The sequence below is a fragment of the Camellia sinensis genome, chromosome 5 (genome assembly GCF_055761805.1).
Source record: "Camellia sinensis isolate YWXY chromosome 5, ASM5576180v1, whole genome shotgun sequence".
Lineage (NCBI taxonomy): Eukaryota > Viridiplantae > Streptophyta > Magnoliopsida > Ericales > Theaceae > Camellia > Camellia sinensis.
The window spans coordinates 128,221,766-128,233,415 of record NC_138965.1 but is presented as its reverse complement, the minus strand read 5'-3'; the positions used below and the strand labels follow the sequence as shown (position 1 = coordinate 128,233,415).

Below are 11,650 nucleotides of genomic sequence, written 5' to 3'. Positions count from 1 at the left end.
AGTGCTCTAGAGAATTGTAGCTCTTCACAAATCTCATAGAATTAGCCTAGTTCACACTCATATAGGTGATTCTTATGAAGAGTATCCTACCATACTCCATTAGGTATACCTAGATATAAGAATCATTAATTTTTAACTTAACCTAAAACGCTATAGACATCATTATTTTATCATAGAAATGGGTAGGAGTTTAACTCCCTAGTGATCTTTTTGAGTCATACACAACTCCGTTGTCCCGTTGAACTTAGATCTTGGAAGTTCCAGTCAATTAGGTTGGGTTGCCATTGTGGTAACTCTTATTTAATAGGCTTAAGTCTTATTCCCTTCGATAAATTCTCAACTAACTCTCTTGCTATCCCTTTGGTTAGTAGATCCGCTATGTTGTCTTTAGATTTCACATATTCAATGGAAATAATTCCATTAGAGAGTAGTTGTCTTATGATATTATGTCGACGACGAATGTGTCGTGACTTACCGTTATACATATGACTCTGTGCTCTACCTATTACTGATTGATTATCGTAATGTATGCATATAGCAGGTACCGATTTTGGCCATATTGGAATATCTTCAAAGAAGTGACGATGCCATTCTGCTTCTTCCCCAGCTTTATCTAAAGCTAAGAATTCTAATTCCATAGTAGACCTAGTTATACAAGTTTGTTTGGCAGATTTCCAAGAAACAGCTGCCCCACCAAGAGTAAAAACATACCTACTAGTGGACTTTGAGTCTCTAGTATCCGATATCCAGTTTGTATCACAGTAACCTTCAAGTACTGCTGGATATCTAGTATAATTCAGTCCAATATTACGAGTAAATCAGAGATATCTAAGAACTCTTATAATAGCTTTTTACTGTTCTACTCCTAGATTACTCGCATATCTACTTAATTTACTTACTGCATAAGCTATATCCGAGCGAGTGCAGTTCACCAAGTACATTAAGCTTCCAATAATTTGGGTATACACTAATTGAGAAATACTTTCCTGTACATTCTTAGAAAGAAACAAATTAAGATCTACAGGTGTTCTAGCAAGATGATCATCATCTTTGCTGAATTTTCAAGTATTTTCTCAATGTAATGAGATTATGACAAAGCATAACCTTTTCATGTTTTGGTAATTTTCATACTAAGAATTACATCAGCAATGCCCATGTCCTTCATGTCAAAATGTTTATTCAATATTTTCTTGGTAGTTTTAATCATATCATTATTATTACCTATGATGAGCATATCATCTACATAAAGATATACAATGACATAACCTTTGTCTGTGTTTTTAATATAAACACATTTGTCACACTCATTATTTTTAAAACCATTTGACATCATTGTCTTGTCAAATTTCTCATGCCATTGCTTTGGCACTTGTTTTAAACTATATAATAATTTAACCAATTTACACACTTTCTTTTCTTTCCCTGGAATAGAAAATCCTTCTAGTTGTTTCATGTAAATTTCTTCATCTAACTCACCATTTAAGAAAGTGGTTTTCACATCCATTTGATGAATTTCTAAATTGTACAAAGATACAATAGCAATTAGCATTCTAATGGATATTATTCTCGTAATCGGTGAGTATGTGTCAAAGTAATCAAGACCTTCTTTTTGTCTATACCCTTTAACCACAAGTCTTACCTTGTATTTGTCAATTGATCCATCCGCTTTCATTTTTCTTTTAAAAATCCACTTGTACCCAAGTGGTTTGCAACCTGGTGGTTAGTTCACTAATTCCCAAGTGTGATTTTGCAAGACGGATTCAACTTCACTATTGACAGCTTCTTTCCATAAAGGAGCTTCAGGACTGGACGTAGCCTCTTTAAAAGTTAAAGGCTCATTTTCTAACAAAAATATTAGAAATCCGGACCAAAAGATTTCGAGGTTCTAGCACGTTTACTATGTCTAAGTTCCTCTTCCTCATTTTGATCTAACTCTTGCTCCTGTTCTTGATCATGTTCTTGATCCTGACTAGTAATAGCATTATGAGATCTTTTATTGTTACTAGTCTCTTGTCCAATCTTATTTGGAAATACATGTTCAAAGAAAGATGCATTCCGAGATTCAATAATAGTATTTACATGCATTCGGAATGTTCTGATTTATGAATCAAAAACCGATATGCACTACTATTCTTGGCATAACTGATGAAAATACAATTAACGGTTTTAGGACCTATCTTAGTCTTTTTAGGACTAGGAATAGCCACTTTACCCAAACACCCCCACACTTTTAAGTATTTGTAGGATGGTACTCTCCTATGCCACATTTCATAAGGTGTTTGATTCACTTTCTTTCGGGGTACTTTATTTAAAATATAATTTGCAGAAATTATTGCTTCCCCCCACAAGTTCTGAGGTAATCCAGAACTTATTAACATGGCATTCATCATTTCTTTTAAAGTCTTATTTTTCCTTTCAGCAATTCTATTTTACTGAGGTGAGTAAGGAGCGGTGGTTTGATAAATTATTCCATGTTCTTTAGAAAATTCACCAAAAGGTGATTCATATTAACCACCTCTATCACTTCTAAGTTTCTTAATATTCTTACTAAGTTGATTTTCAACTTCATTCTTATATTGAATGAAAGTTTCCAAAGCTTCATCCTTGGTTCGAATTAAATAAACATAACTATATCTAATATAGTCATCTATGACAGTGATAAAATATTCTTTTCCACCTCTGGTTTGAATTGATTTAAAATCACAAATGTCACTATGAATTAATTCAAGTGGTTCCGTACTTCTTTCAATTGAATAAAAAGGAGTTTTAGATAATTTTGCCTCAACGCAAATTTCACATTTATGATTTGAATCAATGTCAAATTTAGGTAAACATTTCATATTAATTAATCTACGTAAAGATCCATAATTAACATGTCCTAGTCTACAATGCCATAAATTTAAAGATTTAAGCAAGTAAGAAGAAGATGTATTTTTATTAATAATTGAGGGTACAACGGTCAATACATTTATCTTGAAAAGGCCATCAGACATGTAACATTTTCCTACATACATCCCATTCTTAATAAGTACAAATTTATTACTCTCAAACATTAGCCTAAACCCATTCTTACTCAACAAAGATCCGGAAACAACATTCTTGCGAATGTCCGGTACATGCAGCACATTGTTAATAGTGAGTTCCTTTCCAGATGTTATCGTAAGTACAATCTTTCCTTGTCCTTCAACTTTGGAAGTTGAGGAGTTGCCCATAAAAAGTTGTTCACCATTGTCCACCGTAGAATAAGATGTGAATATCTTTTTGTCGGCACAGATATGGCGAGTAGCACTAGTGTCCACCCACCATTCTTTAGGATTTCCGACAAGATTTGCCTCGGAAACAACTGCAAAAAGATTGATGTCATCTACACCATTGGAAATATTGTCCACCATTGCTTGTTCTTCTTTTGCTTTTGCCTTTGCTACGGTAATCTTTGGCCCAATGTCTCTCTTTGTCACAGATGTAACATTTGCCATTAAACTTGTACTTTTTATTTTCCCTCCCTTTAGAGCCTTGTGATGAACTTTCTTCAGAAGACTTCTGTTTATTGGTTTTTGAAGCATGTTCTACCACATTTGCCTTAGACTCCATAAGATGCTTACCAATCCACTTTTCAGAATTGCGGTTGTCCTCCTCAATCCTCAAACGCATAATTAATTCTTCTAAAGACATTTCTTTGCGCTTGTGTTTGAGGTAGTTTTTGAATTCCTTCCAGCATTGTGGTAATTTCCCAATTAAAGCTGTAACTTGGAAGGATTCACTGAGATACATGCCTTCTGCGTGAATGTCATGCAGAATGGGTTGGAGATCTTGAACTTGGCTGATCATAGTCTTAGAATCAACCATTACAAAGTCCAGGAATTTGCCAACCACAAATTTCTTTGAGTCGGCATCTTCCGTTTTGTACTTTTTCTCCAAAGACTTCCAAAGTTCCTTTGCTGTCTTGATAGGGCTGTAGATATTGTATAATGTGTTGTCAAGTCCGTTCAAGATGTAGTTTCGGCAAAGGAAATCAGTATGTTTCCAAGCATTGATCGCAGTAACCACTTGCTGGTTGGTTTTATCCTCTTTCAAAATAAGAGCATCCTTACGGAGGAAACGAGTCAGGTTAAAAGTTGTTAGGTGTGAGCAGCGGATATACCGATCCGCCAAAACCGACCGAACCGAACCGATCCGATCCGCCGCATTTTGGACGGATGCGTGATGACGAGCGGACGGTTACGGATTGATTTTCTCCAATTCGCCAATCTGGCGAACGGATGGCGGATTTGAGATTTCTTTGGCCGCAACCGAACCGCCAAACCGCGAGTATCCCTAGTAATTTATAAGACTTTATGTTTTCAATTTGTTTAAATATTCTATTTGTGTTTTCAATTAAAAAAGAGTTTAAATGTTCTGTTGAAAAAAAGTTTTCAACTTGAATATCTTTTTTGAATTGAAAAAAATAAACGCATTATTTATCTATAATTTTTTATTTTTAAATCTATCTCTAAAAATAATAAGTAGAAAATGTGATATATGCTGGTTGGTTTTTGTTTTCAAAAATAGATATAGATGTAATAATATAGAGACATACAATCTCTACTACTGCTCGGTTCATGGTTTGAATTATTTTTATATTTTAAGAACCACAGATTGTAATACTTTATGTGGATGAGGCATGCTGTGATTATAGTATGTGGATGAGACATCCAGTGATTGTGATATTCTAAAGTTTCAAACTTTTTTGCTTTGGATGAGGCATGCAGTGATTGTAATAATTTTTTAAGTCATTGACTGTAACACTTTATTCTTATTTTTTTTGAGGAAGTACACAAGTTGAATTATGTTGAAAATTTATAAAATTTTAAACCGCCAAACCGATTCGCATCCATCCGCCAAACCGCCAATCTGCTCAATCCATATCCGCCGGATTGACGGACAGATGCAGATTGATTTTCTCCAATCCGCCAATTTGGCGGACGGATGGCGGATTGGAGGTTCTGTGGCCATAACCGACCTGCGCCCACCCCTAGTTGTAAGATAGAACAACATTTTCTGTTGCCATCTTTTAAAATCAGAATTTTAATTAATGAACACTCAGAAAATAATTTCTAAAAACCAAAATTAATTTCTGACAAAATTCCACAGATATATATTATGAATTGTTAATGACAGCAGTATATTACTACTAGTTGACAAAGAAAATAGACAATACATTACTACTATTTGTCAAATAGCATATAACCACTATTTGTTTTTCTAATCAGAATATTAATTTGTAAAATCACAGAAAATAATTTCTATAAGAACAAGAAAGGGAAAAGGGAACAAACGAAAAATTCTGTAAACAGAATAATTTGAATCTATCTTAAGATTGTTTGAACAATCTTTTGTGTAAATAAAATAAATTGAAACAAAACCAAACAAATAAATAAATAACGTACCGAATTTATTTATCGAATCGAATTTAAATATAAAAGACCAAGTCGAGTGTGTGGCACTCTGTCCTTAAGACAGATTCACCCCGCTTCGGTGCTTACGGACTAATGGCGTCTATTTCCCAGGATACAATGATTTTCACAAATTTGTAGTAGCACTCCAAACAAATTTGTTCAGCGAATTAGAACCTTGTGTTCTATACTCTCTATAAAAATTCCTAAAACTAATATGAAGAATATATGCAATAGTGCAGAAATTAGGACAGCAAAAACTGAATTTTCAGACTATTTTTTGATCCCTGAACACTGTTGGAAATGTTGGTATTTATAGCCAAAAAAGACAGCCCCGAACAGGTGCTTTTTGACACTGAACAGGTGCTATTTTGAATTGGACAAATATCATTCAAAATTCAAACAGATTTGCAACAAAACTGTCCAAAATTTGAATCTGTCCGGTTTTGAATAGTTTGAAAAACTGTTTGGACTAAAGAATCTGTTGTGAAATTTGGATCTTAAAAGAGGCACACAATTATGGACAAAAAATTTGAATTTTAAATTCAAATTCGGAATTAAATTCCTGCAATAAATTTTCGAAAAAATTCAAATGAATTTTGTCTTAAAAATTACTATTAGAATCGACCCACACCTGCGCCCGGCTCGGCCGGCGGCGCGTGTGGTGGTTTGGGCTAAGGTTCATTTTGTCCATAACTCCTCCACTCTATAAACTTGGGGTGCCCCATTGGGGCCCAACCCAAGGTTTTACACCTAGAGCTTATATACTCACAAAAGCTCTCTTCAAGTTTCAATGTAGGACAACCCATATAAGGAAACTCACATTTAATTCTTGAATTTGTTCAATTCCACAAATTCGAAAACGACGTCAAATTTCCATTCACTCATAAATGGTTTTGACGAACCGTCTTCACCGTGTGACTTACCATGCAGTAAGGAACACAACACCTCTTTAGACCCATCCCAAAAAACGTTTGGAGCCCATTCAATTTTAGGCTCAAAGTTGGCCCAAAATAAATCTTGTAAACCAAAAATTTCCAACATTTATATGTTTAATTATGCATATGCATACTAATATCTATACTAAAATATAAAGTGTACATGTCATTTGGTGTGAACACTTTCTACAACTCTTATCACATTTTTTGAATTTGAAAGATGCCCACAACAATCGATTAGTTTAAAAACTATCACGTAATAAATAAAATAAATAAATAAATAAATAATTTGATTCAAATGTTTGAAACTCCACAAACATAGACGTTTACAATTCATCTTCTATATTCATAGACTACAAATCTTTGTGTGCATCCGCCGTTAGTATATGGTATTCACTGGTGGTGGAAGTGGCAAGTGGATTAGGATTGGGGGTAGAGGATGTGGAATGAGATGTTTTGGTGTGTGGAAATAGAATTACTCAAAATTTTCTCTCAAATCTCTAAAAAGGCACAATTTTCACCTATTTCGGATGAAAGATACAACCATAATAGTTTAGTTGAAAACATACACAGAATGAAGAATGATAGATATAAAATAGCAACGTACTACAAATCCATGCCTTCTAGGTTCAATAATCACAACTTGTATTTATATTTTTTTACAATTATAACAAAAAAAATCCACATTTAATTTGCAGAGTTCTAGTTTTAGTCTTGCTGTACTATCAGATCAGTATTTACAATACGCTTTAAAAATGAGATTTTCAATTATGGTTATGTTTTTTTTCCTATTTTTTTATTTTTGCACATCAATATAAACAGTGCTGCTACTAATACAAATGGATAAAATTTTATAGGATTTGTAGAACAAACCCACTTCTATTTTTTTTTCTTTTCCCATAAACATTTTGTGCCCAGTGTGTCCATTCATAGGGGTTATTTGAACACTAATCATGATAAGATCACCTGGGATAACCAGCCTGGGGGTAAGCCGATGGAGGATAACCAGACGGAGGATAACCGGATGGAGGATAACCTTGGGCGTAGCCATAGGGCTGCCCATATGCCGGTGCTGGATATCCGACTGGTGGAGGAATGCCCTGATCTATACGAGACATATGTTGAGCTGGAGGCACCGCCATCACTGGTGGTGGTCCAAACTTGCCATCTCTTTTGTCCATTTCAACCTTGTGCTGTGTCTGCATTGCTCCACAATAGTACATCACTTAATAATGAGCATAGAAAAGGATCCAAAATAATATAATGAGTCATCATTCAATTTAAAATTTTGATGATTTTGTTGTAAATTTATGTGGTGATTTAGATTTTTACTGCCACAAAGTTTTAAATAAGAAGCTGAAAATGAAGTGTCTGCTTAAGATAATATATTGCTCAGGTACAAGTAAAAACAAAAAAAGAAACAAATCAAAAGGGCATTTTGATTAACCGGTAACTTACCTGCATACAAGCACAAACCCTGCAAAATTAGAAACCGGGTAATCAGTACTAGGTTTTTGAAACTTCTAGGCTAAGGTTGTTGACAGCAGTGTATTACAGGGCTTACGTGCAATAAACCAAATCCGAGAAGCAGGACAGTATATGAGAAGCCTCTTGAAGTTCATCAATGCCGGTAATACAAGCAACTAGGGAAAATATACAGGCCAATTGTTGGAGGCAGAGCATGAATCCCTGTAAAAGGAAGCAATGCATATATGAGGGACACAAAAACTAAAGCACTAAGCCCTGTATACTATGTGTGAGAGAGAGAGAGAGAGTTACAATAATGCAGTTATCACACGGTGTGGTCTGTATGTTGAACTCATCTTGCAACATGAAACGTGTTGATGCAACTGAATTTGCAAAGCAAAGAAAAACCTAAAGCAAGAACAAAGCATAAAAGAAAGAGAGAGAGATGGTATTAAAATTAATAGAAAACACGGATTGCAGACCATTTAGTTGTTAAAGTGATGAATGAATGAATATATCAGAAACATCAGGATTAAGATCATATGAACCTCTTACCTCAGTGCAAAGACAAAATTCAGGGCATTTACTTTCTCCACACTTCCCACTACAAGGCATATAGCCACCACAGCATGTGTACCTATATAACCAAAAAAAAAAAAAAAAAAGCTTAACAACTCTATTTTTGATATCATAAGAGCTCATAAAAAGCTTAGCCATTGGTTACCTTGACATGTCATCGTAAAGAGCTCGTTTGCGGAGCAAGTACGATACACAGGGAGCACTACATTATAAGATAGATGAATTAATTAGGCTACCAACTTCATTGTAGTAAGATCAAAATAACATATGAAAAGTACTTCCAAGTAAGCTTTTTGTTGATATAATCATAAACAAGATTGCAAACAGATAAGAAGGCAGCAATATAAGAAAAGAATAGTATAAAGGTGACACTAGATAAAAGAGAAAAATTTTGAGATAAAGAGGGAAATAAAAGAGAAAACATTGCTCAGGACTAAAAGATGTGCTTACAAATTAGTTAAGTTGGAGCGCAATTCTCAGCCATGTAGGTTATAGAAAAAATTAACACTTAACAAGTCCACCATTCCTCATTACTTGTTCTTTCTCATCTTTCTAGGATGTCAAGATCCTTCCTACATTTGTAGGGGGGGGGGGGGGGGGGGGAGAAAAATGAGACACTTTCTGTTTTGCTTATTCATTCCTTCTTCAATCCCCAAAAAAGAGAGCTCTACCCATATATGCATTTTCCCTCTCTTACATTAATCCATTCATTGAGAAAACATTGAAGCCAAAAGTAGTTTTAACTTATTCAATTCGAGTGTTTAATGGGTAAAAAAAAATAAGAATAATTGAAATGTAGAATTTCTTTTGGTGTTCTTTCTTTCTTTATTTTATTAAGTTGTGCTATTATAACTATTTTGTTGAATCTTAACCTTTAAAATTCACATTAATTCCATCAGAAAAGATGATTGCAACTTGCAAGGTAGATGCCGCTTTCCAAATGAACCTTTGAAACATCAAAATCAGCTATGATAACCTCTTAATTGCACACAATTTACATGAGTTCAAAAACAGGACCAGAAAGTGCTTCCCCTACTCTCTATGCCCCTATAAAATTTAACCTTCTTCGCAAACGGCAACACTTACATAGATTCAATACACAAACAGGCAGAAATATAAAAGAAAAACTGTTACCAACACCATAATCAAATACACTAAAAACTAGAAGTAGAAAACAAAGAAACTGAGATCAACCCAAGAAAATTGACGGCACACAAAATCTTCAACGAATTTGGGTATATGACAACTCACAAGACTAGAATTCCAAACAAAACAATAGAATTTCCCAAGTGATTGATTCAAAAACATGTGTTTTCCAACGAGTCACACATCAAATTCTATGGATATCACTTATATATAGCAGATAATAAAAAGTCTGTTATCCATTGTAGTATGCCTATTTGCAAAAATATGAACAAAGTGTTGGAATTTGTTCTCATGGTGATGGTTTTCTAGCTCAATATTTGCTTTTTACCCTATATTTATTTTCTGGTGGTAATTACACCAACACAAAGCAAATAAATAACATAACTGATTCATCAAAGGGAAGCATAATTAGCGCATAATCCGGTAACGCATGAAAATTTAAACCTATGATGGTCAGACAGTCTAAACCAAGCCAACATGCACCGATTGTGCAATGCAGCTACATAAATAATGCACATATCTAACAGACACAATATAACAAGCACAAAATGTCAAAATATATATACTAAATGTCCAAAAAAGAGATAGATTAATCTCAAAAAGTGGAAATATTATATATGGTTGTAAAATAGACATAAGAAAAATGAGTATCTATGATAGAAATCCTGTATTTAATTTTCAAAGTAAAAAAAATAACTTCATCCAAGACATGCTGGCGTAGCAGGGCCGATGAACAATCTTATTTTATTTTTCCTGTGTTAGAATATGAATAAATTAATCATTCCAATTTTTTATTTTTATTTTTATTTTTATTTTTTCATTCAATGTGCTATCTGCAATGTAATTGAGTAGAAAGTTCGAAATTCTCAATTTCCTTTTTTCCTACATATTCCCAGAAATAACAACAAAAACAATGCATGTCAAACTTACCTATAGTCAGTTTCTCAACAACCAAACAAAAAGAAAAAGAAAAAAAAAAAAAGAATCCAAAAGCTAAAGTAAAATCGTCAATTGAATAAGAAAGGTCAGAGACTCACCAGAGCGCCGAGAAACAGCAATCTGCAAGCAAAATAAAAATCAGAATTAAAATGAAAATTTGAAGAAGAAAACAAATTGAAATGAAAATTAAAATAAAAATCAGAATTAAAATGAAAATTTGAAGAAGAAAACAAATTGAATACAGAACGAAAATTCAAAATTTTGATTAAAAAAACAAACAAACAATCAGAAATAAAATGAATATTTGATTGAAAAAAAAAAAAAAAACCTTTATACAAAGTATGACGAAAACGAATGAGAAATTCAAAAAGGGAGGGAGTTACAGGCAGGATCGGCGGCAATGGAGTTGGTGAGATCGATGTGCCAGAGGTTCCGATAGTTCTGACGTTCCTCCATTTTTTCGACCTGCGCCTGAGACGCCATTTTCCACACGATCAGAAGCTCCTTCGAATCACAACAAAGCCCTAAATTCAACAGAGAAAATGAAAACAATAAACCAGTGATTATGGAGAGAGAGAGAGAGAGAGAAGGTTGGCGTTTTAGAGGTTTTGGAAAGAAAAAACCGTTTTCCGTTGGCCAACGAAGATTATATACATAAAACAAACAAGAAAAATGCTTGGGAGCACTATTTAGTGCTCCCACTAATTAGGTGGCAGTGGGTCCCGCCATTAATGATGTGATGTTTTGGTCTTGGAGTTGTATTTTTTTTTTTTTTTTTACTTTTTTAATGCATTAATGCTATTAGTGGTGATGTTTTTAGTGGGATGAATCATTGTTGAACAAACAAAGGGTAAATTATAATAAATTATGATTTATTTACATTTTATCTCTTTAAATTTTAAAACTCAACAGTTAATTCCAAAGTATTACTTTATTGCAGTTAGAAATTTGTAAAAAAAATAAAGTGCAAATGAAACTAGATCTTTTGTTAGAAATTTATATAAAATTAGATAATGTGTAAAGCAAATTACATATTTATTAAACTTTTAGGGTAATTCTTTTCTTGTCTGATGATCCTATTGGCACTTTGACATAAGAAAATAAAGTATAAATGAAATCATCATATAAAAGTATTAGAGCATCCCCAAT

The 11,650-nt window shown here is 33.6% G+C and overlaps 1 protein-coding gene across 1 annotated transcript; it reads right to left on the bottom strand.

The window, feature by feature from the left end:
• Positions 1 to 6,958: 6,958 nt before the first annotated feature.
• Positions 6,959 to 11,144, bottom strand: LOC114271079 (uncharacterized). The gene is made up of 8 exons (XM_028212692.2): positions 10,885 to 11,144; positions 10,600 to 10,621; positions 8,562 to 8,618; positions 8,393 to 8,474; positions 8,150 to 8,245; positions 7,935 to 8,059; positions 7,829 to 7,847; positions 6,959 to 7,569 (listed from the first exon to the last, which is right to left on the bottom strand). Exons 1-8 carry the CDS (start codon positions 10,982 to 10,984, stop codon positions 7,333 to 7,335), a joined length of 738 nt encoding a protein of 245 aa, XP_028068493.2. The 5' UTR covers positions 10,985 to 11,144; the 3' UTR covers positions 6,959 to 7,332.
• Between the last annotated feature and the right edge of the window lie 506 nt (positions 11,145 to 11,650).